A 19,766-nucleotide genomic window follows, 5' to 3' on the forward strand; every position below is an offset into this window, starting at 1 on the left:
CGCAGAGGGGAAATGCTATCCTTGCAGAAAGACTTTCCAAGGGCAACATACATTAATCCCATTTAATACATAAAATGGTTTCTGAATATGGCTTGCTAAGAGTCGACATCACAAATCTCTACCGGCATATCAATTACCTGTGGCATTTGATGTGATATGTTATTAAATAATAGAAAAGTACACTCTTAGAAAAAAGGGTTCCAAAAGGGTTCTTCGGCTGTCCCCATTGGAGTACCCTTTTGGGTTCCATGTCGAACCCTCTGTGGAAAGGGTCCTACCTGGAACAAAAAAAGGTTTCTTCAAAGGATACTCCTATGGGGACAGCCGAATAACCCTTAGGTTCTTGATAGCACCTTTTTTTCTAAGAGTGTATAGTCATATAGGAAAGAAAGACATGCAGCATTTGGTTTCCAGCATATTCACTAGTATTGAGTTCTCATGATCTGAAGGAAAGTAAACTTGTGACATTAGATCTTGTTAAATGACAAAGATCATGTCGTTGTGTTATGTTCCATTCATTCATATCCACAGTTGATATGTTCCACTGGATCCCTGGAGAACATTTGACAGACTGACTGTTTTACTGTTATCTGTACCCTGCTCTCTCATGGGCAGCCAGACAGTGTCATGATAGGAACATTCATATTCCACGCTGCATTCTCTCTTAAAGCATAATCATGTGATTAATGAGTTGAAGCAATGCAATTATGAATTCTGTCCTGTCACTGTTCTATGTAGTTATTGTAATATGAAAAGTCCCATTAAAAATGCTCTACTCGCTCACATTTCAGTTATTTTCAATTAAGATGCTTTCAATGTTTAAAGGGCAATTACTGAGACAGATTATTAAGCAGATGAGGGATTTGCATCTGACTGGTTCTTGGCTTTTTCGACAGACATCTGTAGGATTCGTCTTTTTTCTAAAATAACCTCATAAAACTTTTGTAACATCCGTTTTGTAATCTTGCACCGCGATACAATTTAAGTGGATCCTCTTGGAAGGTGAAGATTGTCTTGGTGCAATTAATAAAATCTCAAATAGATAAATTATATTTTGCAGGTCTCTTATACGCTGATAAGACTCACAATTCACTAAGGATTAGGTCTTAACTCACTGAAATCTTATGGGAGCTTCAAATTTGGATAGCCGCGGTCTGAAAGGTGTTTATTGGCAAAACCCTTCCCTTTCACCTGCATGAAACATCTTCATTAAAGCCTTGTTGGGGCTCTAGCTTTTAGATGGTCTCATTCTTAATGCAGGCATTGGATGGGGTGAACTAGCCCAGAAAGAGAAACATAGCCTTCTGTGTCTGTCTGTCTGTCCATCATGTGTCAAAAAGGTATGACGGAAATACATGTGGAACGTAATCATTACACCGACATGTTGGTCAGTTTTGAAATTTTACATTTCCCAAAGCAGAACCTTTTCTTAATTAGATTCACAGCAGAAATTGTATTTATACACACCGAAACAATACAACAACATGTGCTTAGAATGGAAAGCAGCAGGTGCAGGAAACTATTATCACTCAACCACCAAGACTCCAATTTGATGCAGAAAACAATGGATTTCCTAATGAGCTTGATTTAACAAGTTCAATATTTGTAACACAATAAAACCCTGCAAATCCAACTTGTACATTGTGTCACACACAAACAACGTCAACATTTCCAAGGGCTCAGCCAAAAGAACTCTGCAAATGTTTGAAACCTTTGCAAAAAAGAAAAATAACATAATCTTCACACTGAGAGGCAACTGCTGCTTTGGTTCATTTAGTGATTTTTTACAACTGCCAGCAAAATGAGCCACTCTCGCCCTTTTTCCCCTTCAAAGACGTGAAGCTTAATCAAACTGTGACTTCATGGTTTGACAGTCTAATGATCATCGCAGAGACTAGCATGCCGGAGAGGTAATAGGTTTCACAAACCTCCTGATTGCTTGAAACAACTTGGGCTTTCATTAGTTTCTCATTCCAGGACAGATGGTGAATACATGTTTTTTGAATTGGCACCATGGTCACCGAATTTGCATTTCACAGCATGGGAAGATCCTTTAGCTAACTGCATCCGGATAATGAAATCATCAGGAGAAAAAGACCCTCGTTCAAGATGTTGCCAGTCAGTGACTCAATAACAGGAATCTTAAATACAGCAAATTTCCTTTAGAGGGGCAATCAATCCGTCCCGACCACGAGAGATAAATTGGTTATTACGCAATGCTTGAGAAATGAACTCCATTGCAGAGATTTCTCTCTTGGACAAGGTGTGTTGAAATTACCTCATCAATATAACATGCAATGTAAAATCAATAGGGCGAGAGAAACTTGGAGACAAGATACCAGACCATTTCACTGATACTGTTTCATGGAGAAACACAAGGGTAGAATTTATCAGATAAGGCAAGACAGGTTGTTGGCACCTTAATTGGGGAGGACGGGCTGGAACAGTATCAAATACATCAAACACATGGTTTCCATGTGTTTGAACCCAGTCCATTTGCTCAGTTCCAGACATTATTATAAGCCGTCCTCCCCTCAACAGCCTCCTATGAGGCAAGACATCCCCGTGGCTCAAAAGGCTGAGATGTTTTAGTTAGAGAGGATGAATTACACTTTACCGTGAATGGTTAGTGTGAAGGGTGGGCATCCACCTGGACCACAGACTTGATCTACTAATATAACCTGTCACCATGTTTCACCTCCCTCTGTCTTGTTTCCTCTACAGTAGGTCATGTTACCAGCGTTGACTTTCTCTGTAGAGTGCAGCCCCAGTGCCAGTTTGAACATTAGGCCAGAGCAGTTACTCTGAAAGAGCCAACTTTGAGTCTGAGATACTCCCTTTGGCCATGTTCTAAGGGAGTAATATTAATTCCTGATCAAATTATATGGGAACAAGCAATTAAAAAGAGCTTTAGCGCTTTGCTGATTCTGCAATGTGCAAATATTATACAGAGACTAATTGAATAGCAGAAATGAGAATTAACAGGAACAACATGCAGGCACAGAGACGGAGCACAGCGTAGCAACAAGCAGAGCGACACGGCACTCTGCATAACAACAGACTACAAACAAAACAAGGAGTTGCTTTGAAGATGAAGGAGGTCGGTTGGTGTTCATCTCCACTCCTCTGGGAGAGGGACTACTTCCAAGAAACTGTCTGGAAGTTCTGTTACTTCTTCAGATGCTGCTAAATCTCACCAGTTGGTGTTGTTGTGGGTGTCAATGTCAGATAAGAGACACGAAACGCTGAAGCTGATCATACAATGTTAATTGTTGGCTAATTTTCACACACAGGCTTGGGACTCAAGCCAGCTTAGCTTTTTCCCCCCCATTATCAAATGAAATCAGAGAATGTTTTTGGGTACTATAAAATTCTACTTGTACTACCAGGTAGACTCCCCTCACAGTTACCTTCCAGTTCTCACAATAAGAAGAGTGCATGGGTAAGATACTGCATAACATTGCTAGATGAGGATGGATTGAATCTGGTCTTTGAACGTTAAAGCCCCAGGTAGAATAGGGAGACAGAAGGGGGAATAATAAGTAATCCTCCTACCTCATTGGTCGACAAGACGGAGTCCTCGTCCAGACTGAGGACAGCATCTGTGAGGATGACGTCATGGGGGGAAAAGCGACTGCTCATTGTCTGGGGGGGGGGGGGGGGGGGGGGGGGAGAGGGAGAGATGTGGTCAATTGCTACAGTCGCAAACTCCAACAATCCATCCACTGGCTCGGATGTCAGAACCTCTGACTGTGTGGGGACCTATTCAATCACTATGGTGAAGTATTTCAGGTGCAGTATGTTTGAACGGGCTTGGCTAGAAACTGTTCGAGTGGAGTCACGTTTTCATGCTGGGTGAAAAGAAGAGCAAACCATTTAATCAATTCATCCTGACGCACCCAGAGAGTAACCTTAACCTTCTTCTCTGTTTGAAACATAATTGCATTTCTTTAGCTCTCCGTAACAGCTCATCCATAGAAGGCCAATCTTTGCTATTTCGGGCCTCACATTCCACTCCTCTGTAGGCTACTTCTGGAAAGACTCTATTATTGAAGGACTATTCATTTTAAGGAGGAAATATTGCTCTGATTATTGGATGAAAAACCTTGTTCTGTTGAGTATGTGGGTGAAGGCCAATGAGATATTAAAAACACCACAATTGCCTGGCAGTATCTTCTGCCCAAAGAACCACTTCACAATAGCACATGTCCTACTAATAAATACAGTGCAATAACAGTGTAGGTACACAATGGAAAAATGTATTTGCAATAATATGACATATTATGAATAAAATGCCTCCACTATATCTCCTGTTATTGACGGTGTTTCTATTTGAAACGACTGATGGCTGTTTCTCTCTCTGCGGCCAGCGTTATTGGTAGATTGCCTGCTGCAAAGTATGTCCTATAATATTAGGGAACACACACATCGCAGAAGTGAACTGTCAGCAGTGGCCTCCTGAGAGGGATCTCAGGGTAATCCTCTTCACTGTCTCTCTCTCTGGGAGGCTGCCAGCCAGAGTGTGTGGTGTGATGCATCTTCACTAAAACTCCCCCTGCCTGCCTGCCTGCCTGCAATGCTCTTGACACCAAGCTTAAGGGGTTAATACCGCCCTCTCTCTCCCTCCTGAACTTCACTGGCTGCTGCCTCATTCATCAAATCAGAAAGTTATTGATAGGAACCTGTTGACTTGGAGATTAGCCTCGCCTCGGGTTGGCTGCTCAAGAGCAAGTGGGCCTGGCCGCGCTTTCGACAGGGCCTCTTGTCATTATTTTGCAGCGGCAGCGGATGACTCGAGGTGCTGTGGACTCACATCACCTCGGCTTAATGGGCCCTTTTCAATGCAACATTATTTCCTATTCGCTTTAACTACCCCTGCCTGGTGTGTCATAGCAGGATAATAGTGACAGCGTACCGCTGGCATGGCCACATAGCACGGAGCCGAGCCTCCTGGCTCAGGAGAGCCCTTCATGGGGCCTATTGAAAAATCATTTAGCAGCTGAGGGCTTGATTAAACGAGGAGCATTTGGTTACTTTAAGAGTCGTTTAGGAGTCGTGTGGTAAAAAGCTCTCGTAGGAACATATTGAGAGAGACAGAGTGGCAAAGTACAGGCTTTCAGTATAACTATTATACACTCAGTAATCAGCCATTTATCAGCTGTGGAGGGCCCTTGGGATGAATGACAGCAATCAGACCTGACTCTCAATGACAACGATACACAATCAAGTAACAAGACGACGTTCCTGAGAAAGAAGGGTGTGGGGGGGGGGGGGGGGGGGGGGGTTGCTTCTTCTGATAGGTAGCTACACTATATAGGTTAGCTCATAAAAGGCTATATCTGGCCTCCCGGGTGGCGCAGTGGTCTAGGGCACTGGGTTCGCGCCTAGGCTCTGTCGCAGCCGGCCGCGACCGGGAGGTCCGTGGGGCGACGTACAATTGGCCTAGCGTCGTCCGGGTTAGGGAGGGTTTGGCCGGTAGGGATATCCTTGTCTCATCGCGCACCTGCGACTCCTGTGGCGGGCGCAGTGTGCGCTAACCAAGGTAGCCAGGTGCACGGTGTTTCCTCCGACACATTGGTACGGCTGGCTTCCGGGTTGGAGGCGCGCTGTGTTAAGAAGCAGTGCGGCTTGGTTGGGTTGTGTTTCGGAGGATGCATGGCTTTCGACCTTCGTCTCTCCCGAGCCCGTACGGGAGTTGTAGCGATGAGACAAGATAGTAATTACTAACAATTGGATACCACGAAATTGGGGAGAAAAGGGGGTAACATTTATTAAAAAAAAAAAGATTTAAAAAAAAGTCTATATCTGTGCATAGAATCGGTTTGGTATTCATAAGAGTGCTCAGATGAATCGTGAGTGAGGATATTTTTTTCTGACGAGGTAGAGGAAGCCGTTGATCTTGTTCTCCGGGATTTGCCAACTTTATCTTATGTTTTCAGACTGTCATGTTAAATATGAATGATGTATATTTATCCTATCTGTCTTCTGTGCTTGGGGGCTTGATTGAATAAAACCCGTTTAATAAAATACTTGGGCTGCAGCGTTAACCCTCATGGGACTGCAAATCCATTTTACATGAGGAATGAATATTTCTATGCTAATTCTTCCAACCACAGTTTTACGGGATCACCGTATTCTGTAGGAACTATCGATCTGCAGGCTGGGCAAATACGATGTGGATGCCCTAATCCATTACACTAAACACAGGCTTCACAGAGATCGCTGTAATACTGCTATTGACTCATAATTAGAGGATTTTTATTATTTAAGTGTATTTCTATAAACGAGGAATAAGGGGACTCCAGCTTTAATAGCTCCATGTTCAGAGACTCAAAGTCCTCTCGCGAAATCCTAATGAATCCATTGCTATTACGCGCTAATTAGATTCCCTCTGTGGAAACAGGAACTCGGATATCCAAGGGCAAATATATTTGGTCAAAATAGAAATTAACAGCAAATATCACAATGTGAAATGAGTATGACTCTTTAGTTGAAAATCATTTCATCAATTGAACAGGGCCAAATTTGAAAAGATTTTACATGACATGGATTCCTTTAATGTCAATAAGTTTACAGTTTGTCTATCAGCATGCCTGTAATACTGTATGGATTTCACAGCGTTTTTCAGAGTAAAGCCTGGAGGACACTCACTAAAGCTAAACTAAACTAAACTGATATCCAAGATGGCGTAGCAGTCAGATGTCCTTTGTCCTCATCTTGTCCCGTGTATATATATTTGATATCTTTTTATCTTTTTCCTCGCATATCTTTTTATATATTTTTTTCTAAAAACTCAACTTCAAAACACTCTCCTGCAACCCGCCTCACCAAATGTGGTGCGGATCAGTTTTTTCCCAAAAGTATTATTCATCTTGTATCTGAAATCCACAACAGAATTTAGCCAGCTCACTAGCTAACATTAGTATTCAGCTAACTACGGCTAGCGGTCATCAGCTATCCTTTAGCTCGGAAAGCTATCGCCAGTTTTGTACAACGCGACTCAGACCAGAGCATACCTGACCTATTTTCTTTCCATATCCCCGGATTTCTACCGCAAGCTCTGGACATTTACACCTGGATCTTGCAGCTAACTGACTGCTATCCGAGTGACTATTTGCTAACGTCGATTCCGGAGCAAACACCAATTATCCCGGAGCTAGCCAGCTGAAGAGTTCCATCAGCCACTCCTGGGCTACAATCACCTATCCGGACCCGTTTTACTGCCGATGCGGAGCCCCACCGGGCCTTCACGACTGGAATACTTATATGCCCGAGGGAGTTATTCAACTGGCCCCTACATCACGACGTAACCTGAACGCCCATCTGCTAACTACGGCCCGCTAATTGTTAGCTGTTTTGAGCATATCGGCTGCTATCTGAACAGGTCTATCGAACAATCTTCTTGGGCCACTATAACCATAACTATTTTGACAATTGGATTGGTCCCCTCTACCACACGGAACCCCACTAATCTACCGACAGAAACGCACGGGGTGGCTAAAAACAGACCTCCATCTTCTGCTAGCTTGCTACCCATGGCTCGGCTAGCTGTCTGAATCGCCGTGACCCCAACCAACCTCACTACTCACTGGACCCTTATGATCACTTGGCTAAGCATGCCTCTCCTTAATGTCAATATGCCTTGTCCATTGCTGTTCTGAATAGTGTTTATTGGCTTATTTCACTGTAGAGCCTCTAGCCCTGCTCATTATACCTTATCCAACCGTTCAGTTCCACCACCCACATATGCGATGACATCACCTGGTTTCAATGATGTTTCTAGAGACAATATCTCTTTCATCATCACTCAATGCCTAGGTTAACCTCTACTGTATTCACATCCTACCATACCTTTGTCTGTACACTATACCTTGAATCTATTTTAATCGCCCCCAGAAACCTGCTCCTTTTACTCTTTGTTCCGGACGTCCTAGACGTTCAATTCTCATAGCTTTTAGCCGTACCCTTATCCTACTCCTCCTCTGTTCCTCTGGCGATGTAGAGGTGAATCCAGGCCCTGCAGTACCTAGGTCCACTCCTATTCCGCAGGCGCTCTCTTTTGATGACTTCTGTAACCGTAAAAGCCTTGGTTTCATGCATGTTAACATGAGAAGCCTCCTCCCTAAGTTTGTTTTATTCACTGCTTTAGCACACTCTGCCAACCCGGATGTCTTAGCCGTGTCTGAATCCTGGCTTAGGAAGACCACCAATAACTCTGAAATCTCCATCCCTAACTACATCATTTTCAGACAAGATAGAACGGCCAAAGAGGGTGGTGTTGCAATCTACTGCAGAGATAGTCTGCAGAGTTATGTCCTACTATCCAGGTCTGTACCCAAACAATTTGAACTTCTACTTTTAAAAATCCACCTCTCTAAAAACAAGTCTCTCACCGTTGCCGCCTGCTATAGACCACCCTCTGCCCCCAGCTGTGCTCTGGATACCATATGTGAACTGATTGCCCCACATCTATCTTCAGAGCTCGTGCTGCTAGGTGACCTAAACTGTGACATGCTTAACACCCCGGCCATCCTACAATCTAAGCTTGATGCCCTCAATCTCACACAAATGATCAATGAACCTACCAGGTACAACCCCAAAGCTGTAAACATGGGCACCCTCATAGATATCATCCTAACCAACTTGCCCTCTAAATTCACCTCTGCTGTTTTCAACCAAGATCTCAGCGATCACTGCCTCATTGCCTGCATCCATAATGGGTCAGCGGTCAAACGACCTCCACTCATCACTATCAAACGCTCCCTGAAACACTTCAGCGAGCAGGCCTTTCTAATCGACCTGGCCCGGGTATCCTGGAAGGATATTGACCTCAACCCGTCAGTAGAGGATGCCTGGTTATTCTTTAAAAATGCCTTCCTCACCATCTTAAATAAGCATGCCCCATTCAAGAAATGTAGAACCAGGAACAGATACAGCCCTTGGTTCTCTCCAGACCTGACTGCCCTTAACCAACACAAAAACATCCTGTGGCATTCTGCATTAGCATCGAACAGCCCCCGTGAAATGCAACTTTTCAGGGAAGTTAGAAACCAATATACACAGGCAGTTAGAAAAGCCAAGGCTAGCTTTTTCAAGCAGAAATTTGCTTCCTGCAACACAAACTCAAAAAAGTTCTGGGACACTGTAAAGTCCATGGAGAATAAGAGCACCTCCTCCCCGCTGCCCACTCCACTGAGGCTAGGAAACACTGTCACCACCGATAAATCCACTATAATTGAGAATTTCAATAAGCATTTGTCTACGGCTGGCCATGCTTTCCACCTGGCAACCCCTATCCCAGTCAACAGCACTGCACCCCCCACAGCAACTCACCCAAGCCTTCCCCATTTCTCCTTCTCCCAAATCCAGTCAGCTGATGTTCTGAAAGAGCTGGGCAAATCAGCTGGGCTAGACGATCTGGACCCTTTCTTTCTAAAATGATCTGCCGAAATTGTTGCAACCCCTATTACTAGCCTGTTCAATCTCTCTTTCGTGTCGTCTGAGATTCCCAAAGATTGGAAAGCAGCTGCGGTCATCCCCCTCTTCAAAGGGGGGGACACTCTTGACCCAAACTGCTACAGACCTATATCTATCCTACCCTGCCTTTCTCAGGTCTTCGAAAGCCAAGTTAACAAACAGATCACCGACCATTTCGAATCCCACCGTACCTTCTCCGCTGTGCAATCTGGTTTCAGAGCTGGTCATGGGTGCACCTCAGCCACGCTCAAGGTCCTAAACGATATCTTAACCGCCATCGATAAGAAACAATACTGTGCAGCCGTATTCATTGACCTGGCCAAGGCTTTTGACTCTGTCAATCACCACATCCTCATCGGCAGACTCAACAGCCTTGGTTTCTCAAATGATTGCCTCACCTGGTTCACCAACTACTTCTCCGACAGAGTTCAGTGTGTCAAATCTGAGGGCCTGTTGTCCGGGCCTCTGGCAGTCTTTATGAGGGTGCCACAGGGTTCAATTCTTGGGCTGACTCTCTTCTCTGTATACATCAATGATGTCGCTCTTGCTGCTGGTGAGTCTCTGATCCACCTCTACGCAAACGACACCATTCTGTATACTTCTGGCCCTTCTCTGGACACTGTTAACCCTCCAGACGAGCTTCATTGCCATACAACTCTCCTTCCGTGGCCTCCAACTGCTATTAAATACAAGTAAAACTAAATGCATGTTCTTCAACCGATCGCTGCCTGCACCTGCCCGCCCGTCCAACATCACTACTCTGGACGGTTCTGACTTAGAATATGTGGACAACTACAAATACCTAGGTGTCTGGTTAGACTGTAAACTCTCCTTCCAGACTCACATAAAACATCTCCAATCCAAAGTTAAATCTAGAATTGGCTTCCTATTTCGCAACAAAGCATCCTTCACCCATGCTGCCAAACATACCCTCGTAAAACTGATCATCTTACCGATCCTCGACTTTGGCGATGTCATTTACAAAATAGCCTCCAAAACCCTACTCAACAAATTGGATGCAGTTTATCACAGTGCCATCCGTTTTGTCACCAAAGCCCCATATACTACCCACCACTGCTACCTGTACGCTCTCGTTGGCTGGCCCTCGCTTCATACTCGTGGCCAAACCCACTGGCTCCAGGTCATCTACAAGACCCTGCTAGGTAAAGTCCCGCCTTATCTCTGCTCGCAGGTCACCATAGCAGCACCCACCCGTAGCACATGTTCCAGCAGGTATATCTCATGTGTCACCCCCAAAGCCAATTCCTCCTTTGGCCGCCTCTCCTTCCAGTTCTCTGCTGCCATTGACTGGAACGAACTACAAAAATCTCTGAAACTGGAAACACTTATCTCCCTCACTAGCTTTAAGCACCAGCTGTCAGAGCAGCTCACAGATCACTGCACCTGTACATAGCCCATCTATAAATAGCCCAAACAACTACCTCTTCCCCTAATGTATTTATTTATTTATTTTGCTCCTTTGCACCCCAGTATTTCTACTTTGCCCACTCATCTGTCAAATCTACCATTCCAGTGTATTTACTTCGCCACCGTGGCCTATTTATTGCCTTACCTCCCCTCATTTGCTCACATTGTATATAGACTTATTTTCCTACTGTATTATTGACTGTATGTTTGTTTTACTCCATGTGTAACTCTGTGTTGTTATGTGTCGAACTGCTTTGCTTTATCTTGGCCAGGTCGCAGTTGTAAATGAGAACTTGTTCTCAACTTGCCTACCTGGTTAAATAAAGGAAAAAATAAAATAAAATTAAAAAAAAAGCACTCTCAAACAAAACTCCCTCAGTAATTAGAGGTAAAAATGATCAACACACTATTCACAACAGTGGCATTCATTTAGTTCTGCATTGACAATTACCATACGCAGTATAATGTACTTATTGCTCTAATTTCCCCATCCCCATGTTGTGATGGTTACTCACTGCTCTGGATGTCAGGCCAGCTGTTGTTGTTGTTGTAATATTGCTCACCCCTCTGTTTCACCCACAGCTCTGCCTTCAGATCTCTATATACTCTGGAACTCCGATTCCAATACACATCTTCAGGGACTGTTTGTCCTCCACTCTGCCCATCTCTCTCTCTCCCTCTCATCCCCCGTGTCTGTCCCTCTCCGCCTCCTCTGTCCCAGGGCCCACCGTCCTTCGTCCTTGCCCCAGGGCTGCTTTAACTGGTCCCACTGAGACAGGTTCTGAGCTCGCTCTCTCTCTCTCCTTTCCTCTCTCCTTTACTTTCCTCTCCTCTCCTTTCCTCTCCTCTCCTTTCCTCTCTCTCCCCTTTCCTTTCCGCTCTCTCCCCTTTCCTCTCCCCTTTCCTCTCTCTCTCTCTCCCCTCCTTTCCTTTCCTCTCTCTCCTCTCCTCTCCTCTCCCCTTTCCTTTCCTCTCCTCTCTCCTTTCCTCTCCCCTTTCCTCTCTCCTCTCCTTTCCATTCTCATTTCCTCTCTCTCTCCTCTCCTCCCCTTTCCTTTCCTCTCCCCACCTTTCCCCTCTCCTCTCCTCTCATTTCCTCGCTCTCCATCTCCTCTCTCTCCTCGCCATCTCCTCTCTCTCCTCGCCATCTCCTCTCTCTCCTCGCCATCTCCTCTCTCTCCTCGCCATCTCCTCTCTCTCCTCGCCATCTCCTCTCTCTCCTCGCCATCTCCTCTCGCTCTCCATCTCCTCTCTCGCTCTCCATCTCCTCTCTCTCTCCATCTCTCTCTCTCTCCATCTCTCTCTCTCTCCATCTCTCTCTCTCTCCATCTCCTCTCCTCTCTCTCTGGTCCGTGTCAATGGATTTCCCCCCTAGGCAGATATAAATTGATGTATCTCTGAGTCACCTGGTGAAGATGTGTCATCATTCTCATCTCTATTGACTCCTGCTACTTCAAGGCCAATCTTTAGAGGCTTTTCAATTATTTTCTTTATGGGTTAATCCGATTTGATGCCTGGCACACTCATAGTCAAAGTTCGAAGCTCAGCAGGGAAAAGTATTTCAACGGCTCAAGTATCATTTCTGAGATTCATTTTTGTCATAGCCCATCTCTTTATAAAATGTACTTCAAGTGCTGTCATAGTGGGGTAAAGATACATAAAAAAAAGTATAATAATCTGAGATTAAATATGCATCGCATTTTTGTAAACTAAAATTGCATTATGTTTGATAAAAATCCCAAATAAACAATTTTGAAGTTATGGCTAAATATAAAGCCACAAATCAAGTGTCTTTGTCATCTGTTTGCTAGTGGCCCTTAGTCTGACGAGTCTCTCTCTCTCACCCTGTGTCTAGCCTGCCTGGGAGACTGTGTGTTCTGGCCTCCTCTGACCTCAATGCATTATGGATCATTAGACACCCACCTCAGGGGCCCAGGGAGCCAGAGACACCACCATAGAGTACAGACCAGGGATAACCTCAACCTGACCCATGACCCAGAAACCCTAACAGGCCCACAGAAACCCATCTCCTTCACCACTGCTGTTTACACAGACTCTGATTGGAGTTTAAGGGGAAGTGTAGTGAGATAGTTTAGCATGTAGGCATGCTTTTCGTCAATATAAATAGATTTCCTCCACTTTCAGGATACTTAAAAAACAAACAAATTTGCATTCAAAGTGCAATCAAGTGCCATTATTCCTCACACGTAACCTACAGCTTGATTTGATTGCATGGTTAGGTGATAAGGAATATTGTGAATTTATAAAATGTGAACAATATAAGAAATATTGATGAGTAATGAGAAGCCTAATGACACAATTCAGTCAATTCTGAACTCTGCCCGCCGACATTTAACGCAAATATAAATGAATGGACTGAATTGATTCTGAGGATCAAGTTTTAGTTTTTAGAGAAACTGGCAGTGTTCAAAAGCATTGGACTCCAACGCAACGATTCAACGCTTTGCAGTAGATCTAACACTTGGACGTTTCACCTAATTTCTTTATCTGTTCTTATTAGCCATGTTCCCTTCTGATGAGACATCTTGTGATCCAGGCTGTGTATGAATTTAGCAGGTGATGAAAATAGCTATCTGACGAGGATGGGGAGATGGAGAGGTGCTAATGAGACAGTGAGCCCTTCTTGAGGCGTCACATCGCAGGAGAGGAGCACACTCAGCCAGCCACCCACACACAGCTGTGGAGATGCTACTGTGGAGATCTCACGCACACACAGAATCAGACACCCCCCCCCCCCCCCTGCCCCCCCCCCCCCCCCCCCACACACACACACACACGTCAGTGAAGGGCTTAACTCCAAGCCGTCAGGCCCTGGGAGTGAGTGGCAGGTCTACCGAGAGTAAGGATTGTGATTTAATGTCAGCTGGATATAATGTGATCCATGGCACGGATGCGGGTCAACTTAATTAGCCTTCAAATTGAAACCCACTTGAAGGAAAAAGATGAGGGGACCTATTGTTAGATGTGTTACTTTCCTGAGGATAGAAACACAGAGGAAAAATCGATAACATAATAGGTTGGATTTTAATTGAATGGTGCCGGTGACCTCTACTCATGGCTGATTAGCGTGTACTATGGAGCCGCAGTCTCTCCATTGAAATAAAAGAATGGAGGGGAGAAAAAAAAAGATAAAAGAGAATGATAGATTACAACGGAGAGGAGAGGGCCTGTGGTTCATCAAGGCCCTTTCACAGCAGCCTGTGTTTTCCCTTGTCTATCACACAATGCATTCATGCAGCAGCATGAAAATGATGCCCCTGCTTTTCACACTACAGATGTAGGATCTTAATTTGAGCCAGTTTGCTACAGCAGAAAAATTATCCTGAATTACAGGAAATGTGAATTATTATGTGGATTATAATAAATGGACATTTTTCGTAAGGGAAAAATCAAGCCTGAAATTTCTAAGTGGAAATTACAAACTTCAGAAGCCTTTATAAACCTCAAATACACTACACGTTTAACATTTCCTGCATTGCAGGAAAGCTCTCTTGCAACATTGATCAAATTAAGATCCTACATCTGTAGCTTGCTAAAAATGAACAGTGCAAACACAATGGCGAGTATAGGACCGAAAACACAATAAATGGGGTCTAGGTTACTGCGTAATAACTCATGAGCCTCTAGTCCTCATGCTAAATAAATAGGTGACATGTATTTAGGAAAACACAGCCTAATTGTTTAAAGAGTATGCCGGCCTTGATGAGATGTAAACCATTAAGGACACACCAGATAATAAAAGCCTCTAGATACACAGCCGCCCTGACTAACATACAATTACTTTGTTCCATTGAACACGCCATACAAAGGCATTTTAATTTATTTTTGATACAATTACTTTCCTTTATTTCTCAGATTACACGAGGGACAAGAAAAGATGCACAACAGCAGTACATGGAACACATCTGCCGTTAGCTATTACTCTGTCTCCAGGCAGCACTCTGATTCAGTGTGATGTGAACGTTTCAACACGCAAAGCTTTTATTGTTTGGGGAGAGAGCTGCAGAGAATTACTACTCTGGAGCAGCTGTCTTGTTAGGCTACAATACTCAGAGTGAGTAATTAGGGGCACATCGATGCCTTTTAGAAAAGCTGTTTATTGTTATAGTGGAAACACATTTTTCTCCATTGCTGTGTTTACTACATGGGAATAAACAGAATCAATTAAGGGAGCTGCCCATAGGGTTTTAGGGTCCTGTTCCTGCCTCTATGGGGCAGAATGGAGAGGGCTGCAGTCAGCACTACTCTGTGTTAGTACAAGAGCTGGGCTGCTGCTTGGGTATGAAACACACTGCGGGTGTGCGTGTGTGTATTTGTGTGTGAGACAGAGACAGAGACAGACAGACAGACAGACAGACAGACAGACAGACAGACAGACAGACAGACAGACAGACAGACAGACAGACAGACAGACAGACAGAGAGAGAGACAGAGAGAGAGAGAGAGAGAGAGAGAGAGAGAGAGAGAGAGAGAGAGAGAGAGAGATTTGACTGAAGAGCGAGAGAGATTTGACTGAAGAAAGAGAGATTTGACTGAAGAAAGAGAGAGATTTGACTGAAGAGAGAGATTTGAGACCAAAGAGAGAGATTTTTGACCAAAGAGAGAGATTTTTGACCAAAGAGATAGCGATTTGACTAGAGAGAGAGAGCGAGCGAGAGAGAAAAAGAGAGAGAGAGATTTGACTAAAGAGAGAGAGCGAGAGAGAGAGAAAGAGAGAAAGCGAGAGAGAGAGCGAGAGAGAGAGAGAGATAGATTTGACTGAAGAGCGAGAGAGAGATTTGACTGAAGAAAGAGATTTGACTGAAGAGAGAGATTTGACTGAAGAGAGAGATTTGAGACCAAAGAGAGAGATTTCACCAAAGAGAGAGAGATTTGACTAAAGAGAGAGAGATTTGACTAAAGAGAGAGAAATTTGACTAAAGAGAGAGAGATTTGACTAAAGAGAGAGAGATTTGACTAAAGAGAGAGAGATTTGACTAAGAGAGAGAGCGAGCGAGAGAGAAAAAGAGAGAGAGATTTGACTAAAGAGAGAGCGTGAGAGAGAGAAAAAGAGAGAGAGAGAGAGAGAGAGAAAAAGAGAGAGAGAGAGCGAAAGAGAGAGCGAAAGAGAGAGAGCGAGAGAGAGAGAGAGCGAGAGAGCGCGAGAGAGAGCGAGAGAGAGAGAGTGAGAGAGAGCGAGAGAGAGAGAGAGCGAGAGAGAGTGAGAGAGAGCGAGAGAGAGAGAGAGAGCGAGAGAGAGCGAGAGAGAGCGAGAGAGAGACAGAGAGCGCGAGAGAGAGACAGAGAGCGCGAGAGAGAGACAGAGAGCGCGAGAGAGAGACAGAGAGCGCGAGAGAGAGACAGAGAGAGAGAGCGAGCAAGAGCGAGAGAGCGGGCGAGCTGGTGGAATTCTGTGGTATGCAGTAAGCATGACACTGCTGATTGGAATTCCACTTGGCCTTCGAGTAATATTTATTTTGTAAATGGAATGCGCCAAATAACACAATCTGAGTGATTATTTGGACTCAATGAACGGTTGGAAGAATCGTACTGTATTACATTTTAATGAAAATTGTTAGATTGAAACCAAATCAAATCAAACATTATTTGTCACATGCGCCAAATACAATAAGCCCTTAACCAACAGTGCAGTTCAAGAAAGAGTTGCGAAAATGTTTACCAAATAAACTAGAAGTAAATAATAATAAAAAGTAACAAGAAAATAACGAGGCTATATACAGGGGGTACCGGTACCGAGTCAATGTGTGGGGATACAGGTTAGTTAAGGTCATTTGTACATGTAGGTAGGGGTGAAGTGACTATGCATAGATAATAAACAGCGAGTAGCAGCAGTGTACAAAACAAATGGGGGGGGCAGGTGGGTTTTAATGTAAATAGTACGGGTGGCCATTTGATTAATTGTTCAGCAGTCTTATGGCTTGGGGGTAGAAGCTGTTAAGTAGCCTTTTGGTCCTAGACTTGGCGCTCTGGTACCGCTTGCCTTGCGGTAGAAGAGAGAACAGTCTATGACTTGGGTGACTGGACTCTTTGACATTTTTTGCGGCATTCCTCTGACACCGTCTAGTATAAAGGTCCTGGATGTCAGGAAGCTTGGCCCCAGTAATGTACTTGGCCATACGCACTACCCTCTGCAGCGCCTTAGAGTCAGATGCCGAGCAGTTACCATACCAGGTGGTGATGCAACCGGTCATGATGCTCTAGATGGTGCAGCTGTAGAACTTTGAGAGGATCTGGGGGCCCATGCCAAATCTTTCCAGTCTCCTGAGGGGGAAAAGGTGTTGTTGTGCCCTCTTAACGACTGTCTTGGTGTGTTTGGACCATGATAGTTCGTTGGTGATATGGACACCAAAGAACTTGAAACTCTCAACCCGCTCCACTACAGCCCCGTCGATGTTAATGGGGGCCTGTTTGGCACCACACTGCCAGGTCTCTGACCTCCTCCCTATAGGCTGTCTCATCGTTATCGGTGATCATGCCTATCACTGTTGTGTCGAAGCAAATTTAATGATGGTGTTGGAGTCATGTTTGGCCACGCAGTCATAGATGAACAGGGAGTACAGGAGGGGACTAAGTACACACCCCGGAGGTGCCCCAGTGTTGAGGATCAGCGTGGCAGACGTGTTGTTGCCTACTCTTACCACCCGGGTGCGGCCTGTCAGGAAGTCCAGGATCCAGTTACAGAGGGAGGTGTTTAGTCCCAGGGTCCTTTAGTGTGTTATAAGATGCTTGCATTCAGTAAGAGCATTTGTCCTCTTTGGAAGTATGATGTCTGGTGTACTTACTCCTATTGTTTTCAAAGCTCATAAGAACACCGCAAAGGTGTACCTTACTATAGCATTACTAAAACGATTCAGCTGAGGCTTGGCACAGTAATGGCCCTTTGTGTGTTTCAACTAGAGACCTCCTGGAACGCCCCTGGAAGCAGCCTCATGCTGTGTCATGGCTCAACAGTCAGGGTAAGCTTAGCTCAGATCCCAGGAGGCAGCCACACTCAGTCATGGCCAATTCCAAAAAGTAGAAATGAACGAAAAGCTTGAATGGATTTTATGAGGCATTTACGACTGCATTTTATCTCCCCTGACTATAACGACCACGCTCATTCCCGCTGAATGATCAAGACTCAATAAAACACATTAGAATCGATAGCGAAACATGTCGTCTCAACGCCGGCATTACTAGGAAAACTCGTACCTTTCTCTCTCCCTCAATGACAGTGATAGGCACGGTGGTGGAGGGCCACTTGCTCTTCGGAGGTAAAGGCTTGTCACAATTCCACAGCACAATGATCTGCGAATAAAACAAGACAGTGGAATCTCAATTCAAAGTGCATTGACCCCACTGTACATGTAGCCATTGGTTTGTAGCAGCGGATTCACAGCCGAGTTGAGTCGGTCTTATCTTGCAAACTTTGATCATATCTAGTTCAATATAACACGCGGCGGCATGCCATGACTACAGTATAGTTGTAAAGCTTTATCCTACATCACAACTGAATTCTGTCCTTTCATACATTAATTACAGTATAAAAAGCAATGGTCTCCATCCCTGCAGTTTCGCCTCAGCTCACAGGTCTGCGCTCCATAGAATTAGCAATTAGATACTAATTTCATTTAATAGGATCTCTATGCTGAGCTCTCACCTGTGCACAGAACTTGGATTTGGCAACAGCGATGATGAGCTTGACTACGGGCTGCAGCTGAGACTGGAGAGGAGTCACAGCCTGGATAACAGCAGTGAACTCCTGGGACGGGCTCTTCCCTGCAACCACACAGAGAGACACACACCTTAACACAAACACTTCAACACATTCACCTTTTGACCCACAGCTTCAGAGTAGACTGAGACCGGACTCTCCAGTCCATCTACCTCCTCACGCCTAAATGGGCACCTAGTGCACTTACAGCATCCCAATCAATCTCTCTGACACGGGGCTGTGGGTCTCTCCAGCCTCTAGTGTACTGGCCTCCATTTATGGATCTACTCCTGTTAATGGGGGTGGAGGCTGTGTGGTCACACAAGGATGCCCCCTGGACGTGGGATGTGATAGCTTACTTGTGCTGACTGTTCGGATGTCTCTATTTTTGGAGCAGAACATTTGCCTGAACAGGAGGATTGCCCTTTGCAGACATTGTCGCATGAGCAAAGAAAGCTGTAGAACATATCTGGCGAATATCTTCAGAGGGATTCTGTACTGCATTAGGACCTTGTTCTCATCCTGTCATCAAAAGCCTTGATAAAGTGTTTTACTCTGGCAACACTTGTGTAGAAGAAATGTTTCCTCCGGGAAACCCCACAGTCATTTCTGGTAGCCATTTTAAGTTCAAACAAACGTTCGAATCAAACATTAAACTGCAAATATACCAAGCAGAACAGGCCCAAAAATATTTCAAATGGCTTTCATTGAAAGAACTGTGATCAAAGTTGCTTGAAAAGTTTCCCCAACTGTTGTTAAGATGGGGGGAAAATATTTAACATTCCAACAAGGTATGCTCTTGCATTGATCCAATATTTATTGCCACTCCACTGGCTTAAATGCTCAATAATTATTGAACACACCTTAAACAACTGCAGCAGAGTAGGCACATTTGTGAAAAAGGAGCCTCATTTCGTGGTCCCATCGTATCTTGAGTGACTGCCCTTTGCAGGTTACCCTACTACTGTACACATAGTGGAGGTGGGTGTCGCCGTGTCACTGGATTGGTTACGCTGGTTACTGGCCTTTACGCTGGTTACTGGCCTTTACGCTGGTTACTGGCCTTTACGCTGGTTACTGGCCTTTACGCTGGTTACTGGCCTTTACGCTGGTTACTGGCCTTTACGCTGGTTACTGGCCTTAGCGA

The 19,766-nt window shown here is 44.7% G+C and overlaps 1 protein-coding gene across 1 annotated transcript in view; it reads right to left on the minus strand.

The window, feature by feature from the left end:
* The window catches only part of LOC120019504 (exostosin-1-like), a 239,969-nt gene that overhangs the window by 8,372 nt on the left and 211,831 nt on the right, over window positions 1-19,766 (minus strand). Inside the window, exons 6-8 of the mRNA XM_038962801.1 lie at window positions 18,566-18,684; window positions 18,118-18,213; window positions 3,556-3,645 (exon numbers count right to left, since the gene is read on the minus strand). Coding sequence (XP_038818729.1) covers window positions 3,556-3,645; window positions 18,118-18,213; window positions 18,566-18,684 — 305 coding nt within the window. The remainder of the gene's footprint in view (window positions 1-3,555; window positions 3,646-18,117; window positions 18,214-18,565; window positions 18,685-19,766) is intronic.

The sequence above is a fragment of the Salvelinus namaycush genome, chromosome 24 (assembly GCF_016432855.1).
Source record: "Salvelinus namaycush isolate Seneca chromosome 24, SaNama_1.0, whole genome shotgun sequence".
In the NCBI taxonomy this organism is placed as follows: domain Eukaryota; kingdom Metazoa; phylum Chordata; class Actinopteri; order Salmoniformes; family Salmonidae; genus Salvelinus; species Salvelinus namaycush.